The sequence below is a fragment of the Mustela erminea genome, chromosome 2 (genome assembly GCF_009829155.1).
Source record: "Mustela erminea isolate mMusErm1 chromosome 2, mMusErm1.Pri, whole genome shotgun sequence".
Taxonomy (NCBI): domain Eukaryota; kingdom Metazoa; phylum Chordata; class Mammalia; order Carnivora; family Mustelidae; genus Mustela; species Mustela erminea.
Window position 1 is genome coordinate 158,385,497 of NC_045615.1, and position 25,250 is coordinate 158,410,746.

The 25,250-nt window shown below is 45.5% G+C and overlaps 1 protein-coding gene across 1 annotated transcript; it reads left to right on the forward strand.

The window, feature by feature from the left end:
* Nucleotides 1-18,408: 18,408 nt before the first annotated feature.
* Nucleotides 18,409-24,987, forward strand: ODAPH (odontogenesis associated phosphoprotein). Its single transcript, XM_032332048.1, has 2 exons — nt 18,409-18,491; nt 24,374-24,987. Exons 1-2 carry the CDS (start codon nt 18,425-18,427, stop codon nt 24,769-24,771), a joined length of 465 nt encoding a protein of 154 aa, XP_032187939.1. The 5' UTR covers nt 18,409-18,424; the 3' UTR covers nt 24,772-24,987.
* The last annotated feature ends 263 nt before the right edge of the window (nt 24,988-25,250 follow it).

The following is a 25,250-nucleotide window of genomic DNA, read 5'->3' on the forward strand; positions in this document are numbered from 1 at the left end:
TCTTCTGCATTTTTCCCTCCACCAATAACTCTGATATCATAGGGCCTGCTACGTTAGATGACCCAAGTGGCAGACTGGCTTTTGCCAAAATTTGGATGTTTCCTGCTTGGGCCTCACTCAAACCTGGCAGCCTTTCATGTCACTCAGTGTAACAGCTGAGAGGAGGAGTATTAAGTGTGAAATGGGCTTCCTTCTTCATAGTGGGGGATGCAGGTTATAATAATTTGTCTTTTGCTTCAGAGGGGATGTGCTAGCATACCCCTGCTCCCTGGACACTCCTCTCCCCAAGTTTTACTGATATGGTAGGCTCTGAGGGGTATGGGTTTTATCTCACCCTCTAGAGCACATGTACAAATCACATCTTGCTCATGCTATTAGATTAACATAATCCATCAGTCTGGTGACCTAAATGACTTTCTGTAGAATGTCTACCTGGTTTACATCTCTTTTGATTATATTAATGGAAGCCAGAGAGTTACATGGCCTGTTGTTCTTTCCATGTGAGGGTGAACTGTTTGTGATCCTGTTTTAATAGGGAGGGAAAAACATTGCCCACTGAACAGTTAGCCACATACCATGTACCCATAGCCATGTTAATCTGTTCCAGCAGAGATGTCACATCTGGCACAGCATCTGTAGTCAGGGCTCCTACTTCGTTGAATTTTCCTTAGTCTGCTATCACCCTGAAGGCTCTGTCTAAATTCTGTGGAATAAATAGAGCTCTCATGAAGACTACCACTGCTGCATCTGGTATGTAGGGCTGTGAAGGTGGCACCTTAGCCAACCCCACAGAAAAATCTGAAGCTGTGCTGGTGTGAAGGAGTTGACACAGCAGACCTGAGACCGCTGTCCTTATAAAGGCCTGCCTACGGGGTTGGCTTTTGGCTGGCATTCAGTGACTTTGATTTTGAGAGGATTCCCACTCTTCCAAACCTGAGACCATGACCTGATTCACATGACCTCATTCTGAAGTCATGAAAAATTTAGTGTGACTAAATTGTTGGTAGAAATGCTACGGTTATACTGAGCACCTGCTTTCCTTCAGGGAGTCTGGAATTTGGGAATGTGTCAAGCAAGGCCCTGCCTGTATAACCAGCCACCAATAAAACCTTAGACACTGAATCTTTAAGAGCTTCCCTGGTGACCACATATCATACCTGTTGTCCAATTCAGTGCTTGTTGAGGGTCTGATTCTGTGCCCAAAGAAAGAACTGCTCTATCGGTAGGAAGATCAAAGGTATAATTGGCTCCTGCATTGGAGTAATGGGAATGCGATATACAGTAGTCTGAGAGGAGCCAGGTTCCAGCTCCTGGAGGCAAGCCTGGGCGGGCATGAGTTATCTGCACCCATTGCCTGCCTTCTGCATAAGTTTCATGGTCTTTCTTTCATATCACTGCCTCGTACTTCACCACAGTTCTAATAATTGTCACATCTCTCACCTTCCTCCCTGCTGTGCTGCTTCTGGTCATAGAATTGGGCCTGACCCAAAGCCGGAGTGGACAGAGATAGAAAAAGAAGAAAAAGGTGTTGGATCAAGACCAGGAAATCCGGGAGCAGAAGAAGTTACACTTTGTAATGGAAGAACCACATGGGAACAAATAGCACTAGCACCAGCAGTTTAAGAGCCAGTGCTGAGAACTGAGCACATTCAGTAATTCTACACACTTTTCAAGTGCCAGGAACTGTGTGTCAGGGACTGTGCTGGGCACTGGAGAAACAACAAAGAAAAGACCCAGTTCCCATTCTCTAAAGGGTTACAGATAGTAACAAGTTCCAAACGCCATAATTCAGGGACAGCAAGGAGTACATCCCAGGAGAAGAATGAGCTGTCTGATGCCTTTCCTACCCAGTGTGCACTGCTTTGGGGGGCCACGCACATGCTCAGCTTCTCATCACAACATCTTACAGCATCAGTCTAGGGGTCTCATTCATTCTCAATCATCTAATATTTGTCTTTGGCACATAGAGAAGTTTATGGACTAATTCAAAGCAACAACCCATCATATGCATGGCTTTTAAAGCCTCATACCCTATTGTGAAGGATACAAAAATGATAAGATGAAGATATTTACAACCTACATGGACACACAAGTATCTTATTAATGCAGAGAAGTGGCCAATGTGCCAGGACCATGGCAATTAAACAAGGTGGCAGGACTGGGAGACTAATGGAACCTCCAAGCTCCAAAATAGAACCTCAGTGTGTCAGTGTGGGCATTTTTCAAGTTCTGTCCCAGGACCTGGATTCCTTTATTTATTACTTTTTTTCCCTAGATTTTATTTATTGTCAGAGACCAAGAGCACAAGCATGGGAAGCCTCGGGCAGAGGGAGAAGCAGGCTCCCCATTGAGCAGGGAGGCTGATGCGGGGCTCAATCCCAGGACCTCAGGATCATGATATGAGCCAAAGGTAGATGCTTAACTGACTGAGACACCCAGGCGTCCTGGACCTGGATTCCCTTCATACCTCCTCGGATATGAGAGTAGAAGACCAAACCATCTGGGAGAGAACCAAACGGACCTAGGTTCAAGCCTACTGCTTTATTACATGTAGGACCAAGTTACTAAGCCTCTCTGAGCATTTACAAAGTAGGAATCCACCCAGTTGTGAGAATTGTATTTAATTGTACGTAAAACATACAACATACAATGAACTTTCATATATTGCTTTACTTTCTTTAAACCCCATGCCAAAAGCATGGAAAAAGGAGATTTGAACAGGAAGAAGGGCTGAAGAAAGAGGGGAAATGCATTTCATAGTGAACCGAGGGTGGTGCAGGCAACAGTGGCCTTCAGTAAGCTTCGCTCTGCAGGGTAGCTCAGAAGCAGGCACGGAACGCTATCCCTCTGACAGAGAACACGGTCATCACCATTCTCCTCTCCATCCTCCCACCTCAGCCCTGAAAAAGCCATTCAGTCCAGATTACATAGATCTCATTTGTTCATTTGTTCACTCATTTTCATAAAGCACCTTACGGCTGCTCAGCATGTGGTTCACAGACCAGTGTACCAAGTAAGGCGCTCACACCAGAATGGAACCCAGCCATGACACGAAGCACAGTTTAGTTCAGTTAACCTTTCTTTTTTAAAGACTTTCATATATTTATTTGAGAGGAAGCGAGAGTACAGAGGGAGAAGCAGGCTCCCCACTGAACAGAGAGCCTGATGTGGGGCTCAATCCCAGGACCCTGAGACCGTGATAGAACTGAAGGCAGAGGCTTAACAGAGGGAGCTGCCCAGACTCCCCTTCAATTAACTTTTTTTCACAGCAGGACCTTTTTCCATGAATGGAACAGCATTATGGTTTACATTCTGGTACAAGTACGTTATCTCATTCTAGACCAGTAAAAGAGTGTTTGCATGTAGCTACTTTGAGCAGCACTGTCTCAGAGAAGTCACCAAACAGTCTTTGAACTGATCTTAGCTCCTTTGTGGTAGTCAGCAGCAGAGGAGTCCCGACAGATTTATATCAGAGAATAAAAACTTCCCAAATCCCCGTGTTGGAGCTTGTGCAGTTGAAAGCTAGCACATCTGACGCAGCACATCTGGCCTCGTGTTGTCTCCAACAGAAGCGTTTCATTAAGCAAAGCTAGTCAAGTGTCCAGGCGGTCCATGATACTAACCACACAAGACCGATGATGAGCACCTTGTGGAGACGGGCATTCAGCTACAGACTTGCTGGCAAAGTGTGCTCACCAGACAATTTAAAATGAATGGTCCCAGTGCTTACAGAAGAGGTTGATTTTATAATGGTCCAAAATGCTGCCAGGCTACTCACAGTTGAAGGAAATTACTTCTGAAATCCTGAGGATTTCAACAAACGTTTTGGTTGCCGCTCTCACTATCACGCACGTGTAGGTTGGTCTTAAGAGTAGAGAACGTCTTACTGACATGTACGTTTCATCTTTCTCTGTCCATCAACATGATCTGGACATATTTAGTCAAAAACATGGGCAACAGTTTCAACCAGCAATAAAATAAGGCTATCCAAAGGCTCAAACTCACCAAGTCCCCACAAGGACTGGGAAATTTTAGAGTGAAATGAAAATGCGTTCTACAATTTAAATCTAAAAATGGTTTCAGCCAGTCATTGTTCAAATGTGCCTTTTGGCAAAAAAGTTCCACTGTGTCGAAAGAGGGCTATGGAAAGACTGCAAGACCAAAAAAATGGAAAGCAATTCAAATTCTATCAAGTGATGATAAACTATGATGTACCCAGATAATGCAATAGTAAGCAACAACTGAAAAGAAAGTGATCAATCTATATGTATTGGCATGGAAAGAAAAGGCATTTGATGTGATAAGAAATAATTAGGGGCACCTGAGCGGCTCAGTCATTTAAGCATCCAGCTCTTGGTTTCAGCTGAGGTCATGGTCTCAGGGTCCTGGGATGGAGCCCCACGTGAGACTCTATGCTCAGCGTGGAGCCTGCTTGTCCCTCTTCCTCTCCCTCTGCTCCTCCTTGCACACACTCTCTATCTCTCTCAAATAAATATAAATAATCTTTTTAAAATATTTTTTAAATCTTTTTAAAAATATAAATAAATAATCTTTTTAAAATAATTTTTAAAAATAAATAAATGGTCTTTAAAATAAATAAATAAATAATTTTATGTAGCAACTCAAAATATGCCATTTATATAAAATTTTAAAAAATGCTTCGACAAGGGGCACCTGGGTGGCTCAGTGGGTTAAACCTCTGCTTGGGCTCAGGTCATGATCCCAGGGTCTTGAGATCAAGCCCCGCATTGGGCTCTCTGCTCAACAGGGAGACTGTTTCCCCCTCAGCCCCCGCCTGCCTCTCTGCCTACTTGTGATATCTCTCTCTCTCTCCCTCTCTCTCTGTGTTTAATAAATAAAATCTTTAAAAAACAATGCTTCTACAGAACAGTTTCTAAGTGTGTGTGCAAACATACAGAAAAAGGAGTGAAAGGATATAGTCAAACTGGTAAAAGTGGTTATTTCTGGAGAAGGTAGCATATACTTCCTGTGAAACAGAGAGAAAAGGAGAAGAGGAAGGAAAAAAGGGAGGGAAAAAATTATAATAATAGCGCTCTACAAATGTAAATCAAAACCATTTCATCTCTGAAAACCTAAGGGTTGCTTGCTATCCCCTTAGGGAGAGAGGGAGGCAGAGAGGCAGCCCTCATCATCTCCTTGAGACATTGGCTAAAGTTGGACCCAAGTCTAGAATTACTACCACTTCCTGTGCCACCTGGATATTTCAAAGCACTATCTCAAACCCCTACCAGCTTAACTCTTGGGATGTACAGAAACCACCGTCTGGGTAGGTGTGGTTAAAAGATTGTAGTTAGTTTGCCTGTGATTGGTCATCTAGCAGAACCCCAGGAAAGAAAAAAAAAAAAAAAAAAACCCAATACCTTCATCCCGTGTTAAGAAACTTCCAGACAAGAGGCGCCTGGGTGGCTCAGTTGGTTAAGTCGCTGCCTTTGACTCAGGTCATAATCTTAGGATCAAGCCCCACATCAGGCTCTCTGCTCAGTGGGGAATCTGCTCTCTCTCTCTCTCTCTCTCAAATAAATAAAATATTAAAAAAGAAAGAAAGAAAGAAACTTCCAGCCAAGCTTTCTAACTGATTCAATACCTCAAAAAAACTAAAACACATGACTTCAAAGTCTAGTACCTGAGAAGTGCTGCAAACTCTCACAGAGAATTTCACAATTTTCATAAATCCCCATATTTTTGCCTTTTCTTTTCTTGTTTCAGGTTCAAGAGAAAATATCCGTCTGAGGCAAAAAAGAATTATTTTTCAGGAATAATGATATTTAATATTTATATTTCTTTTTTTTATTAACATATAATGTATTTTTATCCCCAGGGGTACATGTCTATGAATTGCCAGGTTTACACACTTCACAGCACTCACCATAGCACATACCCTCCCCAATGTCCATAACCCCACCACCCTCTCCCTAACCCCCTACCCCTGGCAACCCTCAGTTTGTTTTGTGAGATTAAGAGTCTCTTACGGTTTGTCTCCCTCCCAATCCCATCTTGTTTCGTTTTTTCAAGGTGCCAATGTCTATTCAAAGTTCTTAAAAGCTATTAACTTATTCAACCTCGCGACAACCCTATGAGGTAGGTACTATTATTATTCTCATTTTTTAAAGGGTGAGGAAATTAAACAGAAAAGTTCAGTAACTTGTCCAAGGTCTCACAGCTGGCATAATGATACATATTCTCATCATTTTACAAAGAGACACATTGTCAACCCTAATCTGTAACACCAAGCCCCAAGGTTTGGATTCACTAAATGTTGAATTACTACTGAACATTCATAGAACCCACACCCTAGCCTTCAGTCATTCCGTTTAGATGCTCCAGTTGGAGAGTTTAGAGGCTGAAGGATAAAATGTGACCTCATCCTGTGTCTGAAGCTGGGGAAAGCTCAAAGTTACTCATCACCACAATCTGGATCTGTCTGATGCTACGACCAAGCATAAATCAGGCAGCTGAGCACTGAGGGTGAGGTCACCTCACCACATACAGGGGCAAGACATTCAAGTATCCACGGGTTTCACCTGCTCGGGAGTCTGTCCGGTCACCTGGTTGCTCTCAGTGCTTGGGAAGAATCTGTGGAATGATAAATACATGGATCCTCATCTCTGGCAGTGCCTTACCCAACCACTGGAACAGAGACAATTTTCTATTCTGTCCACATCTATTGTTTGTAAATAAATATAAGAGAATAAAAGCTAACGCTTCTTCTTTCCCAGCATCACTAGGCCTAACATAGAATCTTCATTCCATATGTGCTTTGCTGCCATGAGATTGTGTTGGTTATATTTCAGAGTTTTAGCAAAGCTCAAGCAGTCCACTGTATGGCTTCAGGTACAGCTGGACCCAGGGGTTCAAACTGATATTGTCATAATCTGATATCTCTCGACTCTGCTTAATCAGAAAGGCCCTTCCTTCGGGTCAGCATATCTCTTTCCAATTTCAAGTTCAAAGGCAAGATGTGTGCCTCTTTTCCAGTCACTCATATGAAAGCCCCAGGATTCGTTTTTACTGGGACTGGTTGACCTGGCGTCAGTCAAATGCCCATCCTGAAACAATTGCTGTGCCCGTAGGAATGCTACATTAGGATTGGCAGGCACAGGTTACAGATAATCCCGGAGCCAGGAGAGTAATAACGTCGGCTCCTCAGAGGGAACTCAGGGTTAGATAATCAGAAGAACTGGGATGATTCTGGGACGAGCAAGGGAGACACGGCAGCAGAGCTCAGAGCGGAGCATGAGTTCTGACGGGTGTGCTGATGGAGACGTTGCTCCACATGAAGATTTTTTTTTCCACATAAAGATTTTTGTGTTAATAAATCTCTCCATGGGGTGCCTGGGTAGCTCAGTGGGTTAAAGCTTCTGCCTTTGGCTCGGGTCATGATTCCAGGGTCCTGGGATCAAGCCCTGAATCGGGCTCTCTGCTCAGCAGAGTCTGCTTCTCTCTCTTCCTCTGCCTGCCTCTCTGCTTACCTGTACTCACTCTCTCTCCCTCTCTGTCCAATAAATAAATAAATAAATAAATAAATAAATAAATAAATAATAAATAAATCTCTCCATGTGCATTTGCCTACCAGGATAAAGGGGGTTGGTGGAGGAGTATTTTTAGTCCTGATTATGATTGTGGTAGATAAAGCTGCCCTTAAATACACAATTTCATTAAATAGGAAGCATACAGAATCATTTTATCATTTTATTTGGCCCCAAAACTAGATTCTCTTCCTGATCTCAGGACAGAATCGTTCTCTAACTCACTGGACACCAGTCGCTCACATTCAGTCATAAGCTCCTGCATTCACACAGTCCAGAAGACCCTACCAAGTGTCTGCCACGTGGACAGCATCGGGGATCATCCTCAAATAAACGACACTCTTCTAAAGCAGCGGTCCGCCCCTTCTTTCCCTGGGGACTGCCATTCTTCCCACTAGTCCCGTGAAGTAGGTCCACTGCACTTTCAACACTTCTGAGAGAATACAACAAAAACTCAAACAGGGTGATTGTTTGAACTTTCTATAAAGGAAAGTTCCAAACAGAAGTTGAGAGTGTAATGAATTCAAATGTACTCGTCCTCCAGCTGCAACTACTATCAAACATGGGTGATTTTGTTCTATCTATATCCCCGCTCACTTCCCATCCTCTTGATTATTTTGAAGCAAATCTCAGACAGCATATAATTGGTAAATAATTTAATATCTATCTCTCTAAAAGGTAAGCCTTCTATTTTTTCTCTTTTGGACAAAGCCATGTATCACTATTACACCTACAATAACCCTTTAATATCATCAGAATTGCAGTTCACGGGGCGCCTCGGTGGCTCAGTGGGTTGAAGCCTCTGCCTTCGGCTCAGTCAGGTCATGATCCCAGGGTCCTGGGATAGAGCCCTGAATCAGGCTCTCTGCTCAGCGGGGAGCCTGCTTCCTCCTCTCTCTCTCTGCCTGTCTCTCTGCCTACTTGCGATCTCTGTCAAATAAATAAATAAAATAATTTTTTAAAAAATGCAGTCCACATTTCCCTAATTGTGTTCTTTTAATTTATTTGAAATAAAATCCAAAGACTATAATTGACTTAAATCTTTTAACCCGTAGATTCTCCTCTTCCTCTTTATTTATTTATTTTGGAAAACAGTTGTTTTAAAGAGGGATGAACCAGAAATCAGACTCATAACTACAGAGAACAAATCGGTGGCTACCAAGGGGGCGTGGGTCCAACGGTGACAGGGATGAAGGAAGGCCCTTGTGACCAGCGCCAGGAGTTGTAGGGACGTGATGAATCGCAAAATTCTACACCTGAAACTAAGATTACACTAGATGTCAACTAAATGGAGTTTAAACAAAAACTGGAAAAAGACAAAACAATTGTTTCATCAAGTCTTTAGTCTTACACTACCTGGGTGAATTTTAAGGATCCCGCCACAGAGCTTTCCCGTCAGTAAGCTGACAACCAGGGTCTCAGGGCACACCTGGCCCAGTGATCAGAACAAGAGTTCTGCGGCTGAACTGCCTGGGTTTCTAGGACGGCTCTGTCACTTAATAGCCACAAGACCACCTCTCTGAGGCTCGGTTTTCTCATCTTGAAGATGGGGGTGCGGGGTGTCTGGGTGTCTCAGTCAGTTAAGTGTCTGATTCTTGATTTCAGCTCAGGACATGATCTCAGGGTCATGAGATCAAGCCCTGCATCAGGTTCCGTGCTGGGCATGGAATCTGTTCGGACTCTCTCCGCCTCTCCATCTGCCTCCCCTCCAGCAGCGTAGATGAGCCTCGGGGGACGCAACTGCCACTTGGCTTCGCTTTTCTGAGTCTGTGCCCCAAAGCAGGGCCTTCAGCCCAATGGGACTGCAAAGACCAGGGAGAGCAGAGGCTGCTGACCCGCTCCTCAGGCGGACATCCTGCTGGGCCCCCGGCGGTGTGAACGGCGGCTCCATCGAGTGGCCCGGAGAGCCACACGCAGATGGACTGGACCGATCCAGCCTTCTGGCCATCGCTGGCCCCCACTGCTGCTGAGGGGGTTGCGTGTGTTCGTGTGTGTCCCCCTCAGGCTTCCATCCCAGTGAACAGAGAAGGCCGGTTTACGGTGTCTCCATCCAAACTCTAAAACCAACAACCTTTTTCATTGTATCCAAACCCAGTATCTGCAGAGTTGGAGCTCCTTGAAATTCTGAACACATTTTTAAAGCACCAAGTAGGAGAGCCAAGAAGACCGCAGAAGGGGAGCAAAGCAGGGAGGTCTCCCCTGTGAGATTCTCCCCCAAAATAAAGAGGTCCCCCTGCAGGCAAAAGACAGTAGGCCATGAGCCAGGGAGGGGCTGCTCTGCTCACCGGCACCTTTCTGAAGGACACACGGTAAAAGCCATGCGATGCTCACAGACCAGCCGGAAATTCCTCATGTCCTCCCCACATCTCTGGTCACGGAGCACTTGGCTGTGCCCTTCATTGTCCACCAACACCAAGGTCCTCCTTTAGAAGCATTTGATTTAAGTCTCTTCACCTGTACGTGTGCCCTCAGCCTTCAGGGCAGCAGGAATACATGTGAACGTGAGACAGAGAGACAGACAGACAGACAGACAGACTACAGGTGTGTATTCATCAGGGTTCTCTGAAGAAAGAGAGGGGGACTTGTTTTGAGGAACCGGCTCACAAGACCAGAATCTGCCGCTGGTGGATGGGGGGCGGGGGCAGGCCAGACCTCCCCAGGGAGGAGCCAATGCTCTCGGCGCTCACGTCCCCAGGCCACGTGCCGCAGGACTCCCTCTTGTTCCGGTTCAGGGGACGTCTGTCTCTTGTGCTATTCCAGGGTTCAGCTGATAGGACGAGGCCCCCAACCAGTAGGTCTGGCAACCCGCTTTACTCAACACCCAACAACTTAAATATTAATCTCAGCCCAAAACATCCTCGCAGAATCATTATTTGACCAAACCTCTGAGCACCAGGTCCCTGCCAGGTTGACACACAAAATAAGTCTTACAGGGTGCAAGTGGGAAGAAAAACGAGATTAATCCCCTCCTCCCCGAGCTCCTGGGCAAAGCCACCTTTCTGCCCTCGCGCCCTTCCCTGACCTGAGCTTGCCAGCCAGAGAGGTGCTCGAACACCTGTACACCAGCAGAGACCCTTGTCCCGCTCCCTCCGCATGCCATCTTTCTGTCATTTACTCCAAAACGGACTACGGAGTGCTCACTGTGCACCAGGCGCTGTGGCTCCAAGTGCAATCACAGCTCAGGTCTTCTGTATCCTTAAGACTGTTAAAATGGTCATTTTTATGTTGTCTGTTTTATCATAATTTAAAAAAAAAAGCCTGAGTCCTTGCCATCAAGGGTCTCAAAGTCCAGAGAGAGAGGGAAAGGAGAGACACAAAGCAGAGTTTCAGTGTGGGGGTTACCCGTGGTGACAGAGGGCATCAGAGAACCCAGACCCACAAGGGTGCAGACACTGCCCCTCCCCCATGTGCTCATCTCTTCCCTTGGGGCGGAGCTGCCTTGGACCTAATTACCTCCTGCCACACCACCTGTCCGGCTCCAAGCAGATCCTACTTACCACCTAAATATGAAAATCTCACTTCTCCAGTCCTACAGTTTCGAGGTAGCACTTCACAGACTAATGACTTGATACTCATGTATTTTTGCTGCCCCAATTTTTCTTTATGGAAGAAGCAGTATTATAATAACTTCTTAAAATTCAACGACATTCTCACCACCTGATCATACCCAATCTCAGCAGTCAACCACTCGGACCAAAAGTGTAATGTTGTCTAGGACTCCCATGTCGCTCGTAACCTCCTTCCAATTCACCAGGAACTCCTATCAGGTCTACCTTCAAAATACGTCCAGAATCTCCCTGTTTTGTTCAACTCCACTGCCGCCACCACAGCCTGTATCACCATTATCTGACCCCTACACTACTGCTATTTTAAGTTCTGCCCTGGCCCCCAGTCTTCTCTACAGAGTGGCCAGAGTCATCTTTTCACAATGTACGTAAGATCGTGTCATGCCTCTCTGTAATCTTCCAATGGCTTCCCATTTCTCCCAGAGTTATGATCTGGCCTCCATTACTCCTTGACCCCATCTCCTAGTCTGCCCCAGTGACAATGACCTCCTTGCTGTTGTAGGTTACACGCCATGCCTACTTCTGTCTCAGGGCCTTTGCACTGGCTGTACCCTCTGCCTGATACACTCTTCTGCAGATAGCTACATAGGTAATTTCCCTAGGTCAATCAAGCCCTTGGTCAAACATCATCTTCTACTTAAAAATGCAACACCCTCTAACATTTCTTACACTATCTTTCTATTTTTCTGTACCACATATTACAGAATCTTCTAACATTCTAACATATTCCAACATGTTATTTAATTTACCCTTTGTTTTGTTTGTTGTTTACGTCTGTCTCCATCCTAATAGAATGTTAACTCAAGCGGGGCAGATATTTTTGTCTGTTCTGCTCACAGATGTACCCAAGCCTCTGGAATGGTGTCTGGCACATACCAGACACCCAGTAAATAGTTACTGAGTGAATGATGAGAGCAATGTGCGCCTCCCAAAGCAACACTCCCCAGTTCCAAATGCCCAGCTTCTCTGGGCTCCAAACCAGTAAGGGGGAAGTCATGAACAACTTTCCTCTAAAAATGTCACAAAGCCTTCTTAGACTAGTGCTCCTTCTGGGACAATCCATGTCACAACAGCATAATGAAAACTTTTTATCAGGGCAACCTGGACACAGATGGTGGACAGAATGAAACATGCAAGTAATTCCATCTTGGTTGACATTTGGCTGGGACAAGTTCACGTGTAAAGATGCGCTAAACCACACAACCCTACAGGCATCAACAACCATTTCCTGACCCAAAAAAAAAGCATTATAAATATTACTATCTTTGTCCTAGTCTCAGGCATTTACTAATAGAAAGTTGTTCTCTTATTTTTCACAGGAACATTGACTAGCCTCTATCTATTGACAGACATTCTGTTTAAGTGACACCTATGGAATATTGTGGGGTGAAAAGGCCATGTGGCCCACAGGGGTAATAGGCACAAATGAAGGTAGTAACATCTCCAGTGGCCCAGGCCCCTTGACCCCCACCTCTCTTCTTCTAGTAATTGTGCCCACCTTCTCCTCCCCAGCCACCTGACCCCCAGGCTGGGCCACCCAGAGTTCTTCCCTGGGTTGTTTCTTAGCGGTGCTATCAGGGAAGAGCCTCTTTCCTCACAGACTGTTAAACCAAGGATATAAAGTAAAAGTATCCATTAAGAGAAGATAAACCCACTAACGAGTCAGTGAGTAAGCAAATGAATGAATTTTTGAAGCAACATAAGTATACTAAATTAGAAGAAAGAGTATGAATTTTGAAGTCGGGAAAAGTCCCAGTTCTGAATCTCAACCTTACCACTCAAAATTTTTGAGTCAATGAGAAAAAAATGTAACTCCTCTTGAGTCCTACATCACCTCCTCATAAAATTACCAGAGAAAAAAACAACATCAATAACAACACCTAACACAAACCAGCTACAGGAGCCCTTCCCCTCAACTCAGTGTGTTACGGAAGGCTGAAATCAGACTCATGTTCCCAAAACGCAGTGAGCCAATCTCTGAGTCAGCAGGTTGGATCCACAGAAAGCTTTATTACCAGAAGGGCAGCCCAACAGGGAGGCGGGAAATCAGTCCCAAGTCTGCCGTGCCCCGCTGGGCCTGGGAACAGTTTATGTATGATTAGCCAAGTATGCGGTGGTTAGGGCAGGAACTGAATGGGCCTCCAAACTTCTTGAGGAGATCTTGAAACTTCTCCAGGTTACACACTGTCCCCAGCATCCTGGCCCCACCCAGGGGTCCTAGTTCCTCACCTGTTAACCTCCTGCCCTCTATCGGATCTGCAAGATGGACCTTATCAACCCGTATCCCATCCCTGGTCCCTTAATTTACTTCCAAGAAAACAACAAAAGGACGAGGTTAATAATTCTTGCAAGGTGGCCAAGGAATGCGTCTACGTGCAGCGCGTGAACTTGCCGTGGAGGGAGAAACTAGTACAGGTGTCAGTGAAAAAACACACCTGAGTGCGAGTGGTGGGCCAACAGCAGTGACCCGGAGCCCTTGATGCTGAAGATATGGACATTAGAATCTCACGGATTAGCCTTCAACCAAATGAGAAAGTGGCAATTTAAGGATTTTTAAGGTATATGACTGAAAATATTTTTACCAAAATACCTGCATTTGAAATACGCTTTCAGAAATATTTCCTTTTTTAAAGGAAATATGTTTTGCAAATTAATCTAACCTCACCACAGCTTCACTGACTTGATGTGTTGCTGAACACTTGGGTCCACTCAATACATAGCACCAAATAAATAAGATGGCGAGACTTAGTAACTCTATACATCACCAACAAAGAAGTAAGTTAGATGGGACGCCTGGGTGGCTCAGTGGGTTACGGCCTCTGCCTTCAGCTCTGGTCATGATTCCAGGGTCCCACATCAAGGGCTGCATCGGGGGGCGGGTGTCCCTGCTCAGCGGGAAGTCTGCTCCTCCCTCTGCTCACTCTCAGATAAAGAAATAAAATCTTTTTTTAAAAAAAATTCTGTCAAATAAGAGTTTCGATGAAATTTTTAAAATTTCTCTTCCTTTTGCTCTCCAGCTGTTGGGCACTACCAGAGATCTCCTTAAGGTCCTTAATCTGGTCTCCTGACCTTGTAGTTTTGGTCTGGAAGCAAGAGGACTGGAGGCTGGACCCATCCTCCTAGTCTCTGTGGAAGCATTTCTATTTAGCACTGGCTGCAGGGAAGTTTGGAAAATTAAACTGGTGAGACTTTCCAACCCCATGTCAGCTACCTGTGTTTTAAATGAGAGCAGTCTTACTTGTGTTGAGCGGAGAGGGTGACCTGGCTGCTTGTGAATATGTTCATTCCTACATCTCAAACTCACTTTGATCCAAGGGAGAGAATTGGCTTTGCAGGTTGGCAAGGGTACCATGGACTTCACAATTGATCTCATCACACCAGGTGCACAGTCTTTCTCTTAATAAATCTGTTTCCATTGTGGTGTTCTCTTAAAACTGAAACTTGGTTCTCCTTCATAGCAGTTTTCTAAAGGCTCAAAGAAATGACCAACTCCCTTCAGATGACTTTACTCTATATATTAGTTTTTTTTTTAACAGCAGCACCTGGCACTTGGGGCCAGAGATAACTTTGTCGTGGGGGACCGTGACAACAAAAAATGTCTCTAAATACTGCCAAATGTCCTCCGTGAGAAGAGGGAGCAAAATCCCCTCCAGCTGAGAAGCAATGACCTCTATAGATATCTTCATTCATTCCTTGGAAGAGCAAGACAAGGTGGAGAATCAGAAGCAGAAGATACAGTTGTGGTTGGGATCTAAGTTAGACATTGATGGGAGATAAAATAAAGCCATTGATTAAAAAAAAAAACCAATAATACAATTTTGGATATTCACCTAAGGAATATGGATTTTGTTTTTTGGCAACAGAGTATCATTAGGGGACTTTTAGAAAGAGAGCGGTATCAGGGCACCTGTGTGGCTCAGTCATTCAGCATCCTCCTTTGGCCCAGGTCCTGGGATGGAGCCCGGCATCAGGTTCCCTGCTCAGAGGAGGCTTGCTTCTCCCTCTCCCACTCCACTTGCTCGTGTTCCCCTTTTTGCTGTGTCTCTGTCAAATAAATAAAATCTTTAAAAAAAAAAAGTCTTTAGAAAGAGAGTGATATCATCAGATTTTCACATAAAGAACGTTCTCTTGATCTTGGGGTGAGAGGTTGAAAAGACAATCGCTATCACAAAACTCTGAGACGGTAACCATGTGAAATCAAGCCTCGAAGATGGGAAGGAAGTGACAGCCCCCCCGCCCCCGACATCGAGGCTCTAAGGACACATCATGCCCACCTCTTCCCTGTGCTTTGAGCTGATCTTCGGTTTCCATAACCACATCACCGTGTGCGGCTCCCCTAGCAGGCTAGTCACCTTCTCACAGTATTTTCACTTTGTACATCTTGAGTGTGTTTGGGTTTTAGTCTTATTTACCACAGGTTCTAGAACATTCCACACCCTTCTGTGCCTGTTTCCTCTTCACAAGGGTTTACACATTCAAAGGAATCTGCTCGGCCAGTCCCAGGGCACACCTGGCAGGGGAGCTTAGCCTCAACGGCAGGAGTACTTTTTAAGTCTCCCAGAAACGTAAAGAACAAATTTGGGGTCTGGTGGTTAGATGCCACGCATTCAAAATTAATATTTTCTCAAAGAGAAGATGGCAGAGTCAACAGCCTAGGTCCTCCTCTCCACAGCATGCTCCTGATGGGCAGGAAACTCATCCAAAGAGAAGAGAAATCTAGAGTGTAGGGCACTACCTGAGACGCCCGTTGATCACGTGATGTACTAATTTACCCGTCAGCATCTTCTCTCACACCACTTCTCTCATTTCTTTTTATATTATCAACAGAACAAAGGTTTTGTTTGTTATATACTTGGAAAAAATTTGTTCCTTTTGAAGCTTCATAACTTTAAAAATTTCAGCACAATAGATCCAAACAGGGAGAAAAAATTACACCATTTTATTTTTGTTATTTATTTTCATGAACATTTAAATTGAAAGCTCATCAGATATCCAATACAGAAAAGAAAGAGGATCCGAAGAAATAACACAAATCTCCAACAATTAAAAGTTTGATTAGGGGCACCTGGGTGGCTCAGTTAAGTGTCTGCCTTGGGCTCAGGTCAGGATCCCAGGGCCCTGGAATCGAGCCCTGTGTCAAGCTCCCTGATCAGTGGGGAGCCCGCTTCTCCCTCTCCCTCTGCCCCCCAACCCCTGCTCATGCTATCTTTCACTCTCTCTCTCTCTCAAATAAATATTTTTTCAAAAATAAATACAATTTTGATTAAATAATTTACAACAAATCCATAAAATGGACCACTAAGCAATAGGAATTTGGTTGGCAAGGCAATGTGTTTCCAACGCAGGGTCCAAAGTAGTGTATGACATGGGCCTACAAGCAAATGGTCAAGAAAGATTTCTTGAGAAGTTTCTGGTGCAAAAAAGGTGGTTTTATTATAGCACAGAGACAGGCCCCGTGGGCAGGAAGAGGTACACTTCTGCTGTGTGAAGCTGGTGCTTACATGCTTCGTGCTCAAGGGCGAGAGGACATGCAGGGAGTTTAGATCATAGATGTCTTCTTCGAGTTTCTACTCCTGAAACTACTTCCGCAAGATTTCTCTGGAGCTTATCGTTCAGCTGGGTGGTAAGTACTGGTGGGACGTACCTGCTGTCACGAGACCCTTTAAGAATGTAACAGCTGGCACGTATTTGATCCTTATCAGAACGATGCAGGCTGTAGGTCAGCCTTCTGCGCCGAACATGAACATCTTTCTGCTTCTGTCCCTCGTCGGTGTATGTAATACTCACCCACTGACGGAAAACTATAGACGTTTCTCTGCTTCGCCTCCTCCATCTGCTCTACTTCCTCTCCCTTAACCCCCGAAGCCCTTTATTGTTACTCCCTAGTTAATATTTGATGTCCCCGCCAGGCCATAAGCCTCAGGAGAGCAGAACCCCATCTCCCATCTCTGAGCCACGGCACCGAGGCTGGTGTCTGGCTTGTGACACGTGGCCCGCAGAGAGCTACCCCGTCAGTGGGTAACGAGTGCCTTGGCCTAAGGAGCTGAGCTCGTTCTCCATGACCCCTGCTTCCTTCCCAAACTGCCAACGACCCGTCCATCCGTCCTAGAATTTTGCCTGGGATCATCATCAGGCCAGTGGGATTTGCCACTTTCTAGTTTGTGACTCTGCTTCCTTCCTCGTTTTGGTCCTCGGTTCGGACAGTCTTCCCAAATTAGAGCGTTAGCCCTTCGAAGCCGGGGACTGGGTTCTGTTTGGCTCTTCCAGCAACGCCCAGGAAAACGTTCTGTTCAGTGTGAGGCCTTCTGAGACACTGAACAACTGGACAAGTATAACCTCCTCAGAGAACGAATTAAGAACTGGAGTTCACTGTAAGTTAATCACAACCGTCACCTCTGCCTTCCAGGCACTGTGGTAGGAGCTGAAGGTCAATTACTTCTTTTATTCAGCACAACAATCCTCTGCGGGAAATACCCATTTTACAGATGAGGCACCTTCATGTCTCAGGGACTCAGCTCAGGGGCTCACTCTTGGTCACCCACACAGGAAGATAAGGCATCAGAATTGGAACCAGTGTTTCCAACTCCAAGATCCACGCTCTACCTTACCTGAGGCCACCCCCTCCCCTTCCCTCTCAACAGAGTGCTTCTCTCAAGAAGCAAACCAGGGACTGGCGTATCGCGTCCCTGGGCCGTGTGATGAAACAGAAGCAGCCCCGGAAGGACAACTCACTCCATTACTCTCCCAAAACTATTCCTGTTTGTGTAGACCGTGACCATGACAGCTACTTGACACATAGCTTTCTGATGCTGCTGCCCTTGGTTCCTCCACAAAAGCAATGAGAAGAAAAAGTCGTAAACTCTGATCCGAGGCCTGTGAACAGCGTCTTCAAACCACCCGGGTCAGGAAGCCTTTGGATAACGTCTTCCCCATCCTGTTTGGAATTTTTTTTTTTTTTTTAAGTAAACCACACAGAGGGAAACACTGATGAGTACTTCCAGAGAGATTCTTTCTCTTCTAGAGAAGACGCTAACAGGAGAGAAGATTTGAGGGGATTTAAAGGGTAGTGAGGGCGCGGTTGTCCACAATCTGACCCTCAGGACAGAGGAATGAGGTTTGTCCTGACGAGAAGCTTCTGGTTGACAAATGCTGTCTGGAATTTCCTCGCTGACTTCTTACCCTCACACCGCAGGCCCTGATCCCTGTGGTCCGCTGTGCAAATGCAAATTACCTGAATCAGGCTGCGTGACTCACCCAGGCCCCTTTAAAGCAACCTTGGCTTCGAGGCCGCGACTGCTCAGCGTGGGAACCATGGCTCACAGGCTCCGCTTCTCCTACTGGCTGTTGGTCTGCTGGGCGGCGGCAGCTGTGGCAGCAGGTAAGGGTTTTGTGTTAGTTCTCCTGTGGGTCCCTAATTAATAAGTTCTGTGAAAAGACAAGATTTGGTTCCGTAGCTGTAGATATCCATCAATCGGAAGTGATTTTGCCAGCTTCCACCAGCTTGTGTGCATCAAGGAGAAAGAAGCTAAAATTTACCGTCTGAAGACCTTGGTCCTACTCTCAGCCCTCTAACTGCATGATGTCAGACGTACTTAACCTTTCTGGTACCAGTCCCCTTGCACGTGAAGTGACAGAAAGAGTAGTGATGATGGGGTTTATGAGGACCGAATGAGCGATCGCCCGAGAAAAGCTCTTCCAGCTTCTAACACTGTAACCAGTCATGACTGCCGTAGAGCTAACAATTTCCTCCCTTACAGCAATGTCCGCCTCTCACTATCCCCAACAGCACAGTAATTTTGAGGCTGCTTAGTCTCTCTTTGTTAATAGATTTAATTAATCGCAACTAGTTATTTCACAGTTCACCTTAGTTCCAGAACCAGATACTGTTCAGGGAGACGAGACCCAGGAACAAACCAAGTCCCTGCGGGCTCTGCAGAGGCTCGGCCAAACCCGACTCATCCCCCAACACATTCTTTGCTCCCCTCCCCCAAGGCTCACACAGCGTGGAGAGGGACCGAGACCTCACGGCTGGGGAGGACCACCAGAGGTCACCTTGCCCAACCTCTGCCCGAACTCTCTCGATCAGAGAGAGAGGAGATGTTACAAATAACACCAGCCCCGTTCCCAAGACCAGACTCCCAAGCCTCACCTGGAAGGTGATATCTAAAAGAGGCATTGTAGGGGCGCCTGGGTGGCTCAGTTGTTAAGCGCCTGCCTATGACTCAGGTCATGATCCCAGGGTCCCGGGATCAAGTCCTGCATCGGGCGGGCTCCCTGCTCAGTGGGGAGCCTGCTTCTCCCTCTCCCAGTCCTCCTGCTTGTGTTCCCGCTCTCTCTCTCTGTGTCTCTCTGTCAAATAAGTAAATAAATAAATAAATATCTTTTAAAAGTAATAGATACATAGAAAAATAAGGCATTGTAAAACAGAACTAGCCACCTGACATCTTTCCAGAAAGTGAAGCCTCTTCAGGGGGAATCATTGTAAATATGCAACTGAACGAGTTATAATGAGATTGCAGGTTTGTTCACATCCAAAAACCACTAATTAAATGGCCAGATTTGACTTGTGGATCTGGCTCACGCTTCGCCGCCGTCCCTGAGGCGGCTCGGAAATCCTTCCCGTGCAGCTCTCTCCCGTCGGGGCAGCCAGGGCTCCAGCGGGCGGCTCGAGGGCCCAGTGGGTGTCAGGACTCACCCTGGCCTCCCCCCACTGCGTAGCTGCTCCCTCTTCCTGCTCTCACCTCCCCCCTGCAGCTCTGTCTCGCCGTCAGGACAGCATTGCCCCGCAAAGGCTTTCTTACGACCCAGCTGGAAAGCGCAGGCTCTCTCTGTCGCTGACGTCTGTGAACCGTCATCAGCCGTGGCTCGGGCCGCATTCCGCTCGGTGTCCCAGAGCCGTGTCTTTGCAGCACCTGCCCTCCCCTCCAGGCCCGGGCCTGTGTCTTTAGCATCCCCGCGTTTGCCACAGCACCCGGCACAGCAGCCTGTGCGCCGGGGAAGGGGCTAGTTGGGAGCACGGAATGGAAACAGGCCTTGGTGACACTCGCTGGCCTCCAAGCTCTTTCTCTGTAAAACTAGAGATTTGCCAAAATAGCCGGTCATGCTGAGGTCTGCAAAATAAACTCAGTTGCCCGTTATTGTGTGAGAACTCATCACAGGACCCGTGTTCCTTTCTGGCTCACCTCCGGAAGCACCCACGATTCCACGAGCCGCATAAAGGAAGAACAGCACACTTGAACTCCATGCGTAAAGCTTACTTCTCTTAAAAATCAGTACTGTTCATCACAGACCGGCTGTTGTCTGCCCAAATAACCACAGACTGCAGGTAATTGTGTGTTTGTTTTTCGTTTTAAAGAAAAGGAACTTCTCATCCTTTAAACAACAACAAAAAAAGTCATAGTTGTTGGTATGCTATGCATTTCATGTCTAGACTAAAATAAATCCACTTAAAGTTGATATCCAAACTTCAGGCAATATTTGGGCTTGATGTTTTATTATGCTCTAAATTCAAATGTAAGTTATTATTGAACATTTTCTGGGACTGGAATTAAATACTCACTGAGCTTCACAAAAACCTACAGAGAGCCTTCAGCACCTGCCTGCCTTTCATCCAACTTCTTGACTATGTCCTGGGTGGCTCAGTGAGTTCAGCCTCTGCCTTTGGCTCAGGTCATGATCTCAGGGTCCTGGGATCGAGCCCCACATCGGGCTCTCTGCTCAGCAGAGAGCCTGCTTCCCCCTGCCCCTGCCTGCCTCTCTGTCTGCTTGTGATCTCTGTCTGTCAAATAAATAAATAAATAAATCTGTAAAGTATGATCACATGAGCCCAAGAAAATAGGGCTTGTGTTGATAGAATCTTTCCATAACGTTCAAGATGAATAATAACAGTAGAAAACACCTAGTAAATGCGTACTGTGGGTCAGACATGTTCTGAGCTCTTTACATATCTTATTTCAGATAATACAACAAAGCAGTGAGTATTATTCTCTCCTTTTTAGAAATAAAGAAAAGAGACTCAGAAAAGTTAAGGAACCTGTCAACGGTCAAGGTTCCTAAACGGGAGAACGCTGGGAACCTGGTTCTAGAGTCTGTGCTTTTACATACTATGCTCTTCTGCTCAAAGCGTTTTCAATCTGCTTTGAAATAGTTGGCCTACTTTGGTCTGATTAAGGTCACAGAAGGGCTCTCATGTGTGACCTTCAATGCCTTTGGTGGCATGTCAATATGTTACATATTAAAAAACATTTATTTATAATGATCACATTATCCCTGAGAGGTGGAAAGATGGTGACTTTTGCAATTACAGAACAGAGATTTCTCTCGATCGGTTGCATTCCACTGCAGGCCCTGAGCTAGGGGTGAGAAGACACTGGTCTACAGGATGGCCATGTGGGCATTTCAGTGGTTGAGGAATATAACCACTGAATAGTCATAACCTGGCTGATGAGTATTCCAAAAATGGACTCCCAGGGTGGTGTGGAAATATACTGCCAAGGGCCTTAAGCCAGCCTCAGGGTAGGAAAGACCTCCCCGAGAGAATGAGGCATGAACTCTGCTTAAGAGTGATCCAGGCAAAAAGGACAGGAAATGGTGCCTAGACCTCTGGAACCAACGTGGTAAAAGCTTGGGACCATTGATGTTTTTGCCAAAATAGCTTTTGTGGAGTAGGAAAAGCATAGTCATATTCTAGTAGATTAAATATGAGGGGAGGGGTGGGAATTGAGCTGGAACTACGTAGACTTTTCTCTAAAGTGAGAGAAATAGGAACCAAAGAAGTTCATGGCAGATCACTGACGTTTCCTTTCTGAAATACGAAGCAAGGTAGTCTACTTAGAAAGACAGAGAGACTTTTGAAGAGAATTCTTCAAAGGAATGAAGAAGAATGAGAATTTTGAAGAGGCTTTGAGAAGAATGTCAAAGGTTTAGAAGACAGCAGGATGGAGCAGAACAAGGAGAAACAGAAGAATGGATGAGCAGCGTCAACTCAGCCGGAGCTGGAGACCATGAATGGCATCAACCTCCTCACTCAGATGTGTGGCCTTACCCTGGGACAGTTTCCCAAATCAATCCCTGTGGTTCCCACATTTCAGAACACTTGTGCCGGCCGACCAGTGACCTGAAATAGTCATCATGTATCTAGTTTGCCAGAAGAATGTAGTTTTATGTGGTCCTGCCACATTCTTGGGTTGGTTGCTGGGACAAGCTTGTATCTTGATCTGGAGACCTTGGAAATACCCAGAAAAGAGCCCTGAACACTGCTGGATCTCCCAGAATTAGAGAAAAGTTGCCTAGCTGGCTCTAATACCCCACAGTCAGCAGGGAGATTTCGTGAGTAGTGTCCGATTTAAGAAATGAGATGAACACGAGAGGCAGGGGGTTGGTTTAACAGCTGGAATACAAGCATACTGAATAGCAGAGCTCGAGCCTACCTAAGTCTGATCTAATAACAAAAGGGTCAAGATGGAACTTAAGAACAAAGCTAGCTTCTCCGCTAGGGACTGGATTCTCAGAAAAGTTTTCATGTTACAAAGGTTCAGAACTGTTCTGTGTAGGAGAAAAGAATGAGTGATGTGGGATTTAATCATCTTCTGTGGTTTGAAACAACTTAATCTAGTTTTAGTCATAGGATTTCAATACTCAGTAGCCTGGGTGGGTATGCAAGAAAGGGTCAGTATTTAATTCAAGGAATAGACGCCCATTCAAATTAGCTCAAGAAAAGAGTAGAGTTGGAGGTGGAGTGATTACTAACGGCTATGTCCATGAGCCTTGAGCACAGCCAGGCTTCAGAAGGATCAGCCCTGGAAAGTCAAGAACCAAGGCCACTCTCATCACCAAACTGTTACCAGATAGTCTCTTGTCTCTCTTTTTTTGGGTCTTCCCGTGCTATAGCTTCTGTGGAAAGACTGGCTTCCCTACTTACAACTGGCCAAAACCTAACACTCTTGTCTTCCCCTACACTTTCTACTACCATCTTCCACCAACTGAGTCTCTTTGTTGAAATTCTCAAATGAGAAACTGATTGGTCATTGGTCAGCCAATGCATGAGCTGAGTGTCCCTCCGCCAAGGACCTGTAGGGATTTCCAGGGGTTGTGGGTAAAACAGAATCTCCAGAAGGAGCTACCAACACAGGCAGGCGATAGGCATTTCCTGTCCGACCAAGAAATCTGATCTAGGTTGTTCTAAAGGCAAGGGGAATCCAGCTCTTTGTTAGCAATCAGCACTCTCAGCCTCCTGTGGGGACTTTATTTTTCCATCATGCACACTCAGCCCATTTCAGGCCTGTATTGTAAGCCTCCAAGAAAGGGAAGGAATGATTTTCTGAAGGAAAGCTCACTACTTCATAGCCAGTTCAGTGGGCTGATACAGAGAAGTAGAGAAGACCTGGACACCAGAGTCCGATCCAAATTTCTTCTCAAAAACTAATTTCATCCTGGTTCTCAGTGCTGGTTCCCCTTCCTCGCTGCTGGGGAAGTGAAGCAGACCTCTTGGATTAACAGCCTTTGGGAGGGGCGGTTATTTTTATTTTCTTAATGTTAATTCTTTTTCTCCACTGAACTTCCTTTATTCAGTTATAATTTATGAACAATAACATAGACAAATCTTAAATGCACAGACTGATCACATTTTATATATACACGTATATGTGTGTTATATGTGTAAACATGTGTGTAAATGTGTGTGTGTGTGTACCTCCACATCCATGTGACAACCCCCTGGATCAATCTCAAGAATTCTACTTTTTCCACAAAATAACACATACCCTAAGTGTAAATTAGTCACTTTTTGAAAATTTTTTAACCACAGATCAGTTATATAAGTATGTACACTTTTATGTCCAACTCCTTTTGTCCAACGTAACACCCATGGGAGGCCTCCATGCTGTTGTGGTAGTATCTCTTCCTTCTGGTGGCTTCTTTTCATCGTGCACACACAGCTTGGTTAGCCATTCTCCTATTGGTGGACACTTGCCCTGTTCCCCAGCTCAAGCTGGTGTGAATGAGGCTGCCACGAACATTCCCGAGGTAGTCTTTTGGAGATGCACACACTCATTTCTCTTGGGTACATTCTCCAGTGTGGGACTGCTGGGTCATGAGGTGTGTTCATGACTCATTCTGTTGGACCTTTGCAGTTTTGTCAAATATCTTTGAAGCCTTCTCTCGTTCTGTCTCCCAATCTTTCCACCCTGCTACCACCTAAAGTATCTCCTTCCTGCTTCTGTGATCAAGCCTGTTTCCTGACTTGCCTACTCCTCTCCACAGGACAGAAAGAGGGAGCCACCCCTCCTGCAGGCTTGCAAGATAACGGAGGCCCTACGGACTGCGAGGTCTTCACTCTCACCCCTCCACCCCCCAGGAGGAATCCGGTGACAAGGATCCAGCCCGTCACAAGGACACCAAAGTGTCCCTTTCATTTTTTTCCATGGCAAGGACCTAGAGTCCCCATTAGGTTTCCACACAGACCTTTCTTTCCTTGGAGGTGCAACCGCCGGTTTCCGTTTCGTCCATTTTTTTGGCCATACGGTCGCCTTACTCCTCATTATAGGTATATTCCCAGGGGAAGGCTCTGGAGAGGAAGCTCATCTGAGGAAAGCAGATGGAAAAGAGAAGTCCCAAATATGTGGAAGCAAAAGAAGCCACTGGCGCAGAGAAGACTCTAAACCGATTTCTGCTTTCTTCTTCCAAACGAAACCAATTGGACTTGAAGTATCTTAAACACCACAGACTAGAAGTTGTTCTTCTTGTCAGCAGGGAAGATACTGGTTTATAGGTTATTCAGGTTTGCTAATGGGAGCGGTAACTGCATTACTTTACTTTATCCCCGACTGTTAAGATCACAGGATATTGATGCAAATAAAATCCTCCAGCAGGTGGTTCCGGGAATTCTTATACAGACTGAGATGACAGAAGAATCAGCTCTCTCTTCTCAATTAAAGTGAAAACATTTAAATAAACTGATATAAACCAATGAAAACATTAATGACACCTTTTCTACTCACTGGAAAATTTACAGAGCAGGGTGTATTTACAAAGTGAACTTTAAAGGAAATTGCAGAAAACTGAGAGTTTTAGTTTATTCTCTGTTTGGCAGTGGTGTAGATAGGGGTTATTCATTTATTTTTTTATTGAGGTGTTATTG

Bases quoted from the DNA above. Each gene is read 5' to 3' on its own strand.
- ODAPH (XM_032332048.1), top strand. From the start codon at position 18,425: ATGGCTCACAGGCTCCGCTTCTCCTACTGGCTGTTGGTCTGCTGGGCG. The intron at 18,492-24,373 runs GTAAGGGTTTTG...TCCTCTCCACAG, and splicing joins GGCGGCAGCTGTGGCAGCAG to GACAGAAAGAGGGAGCCACC.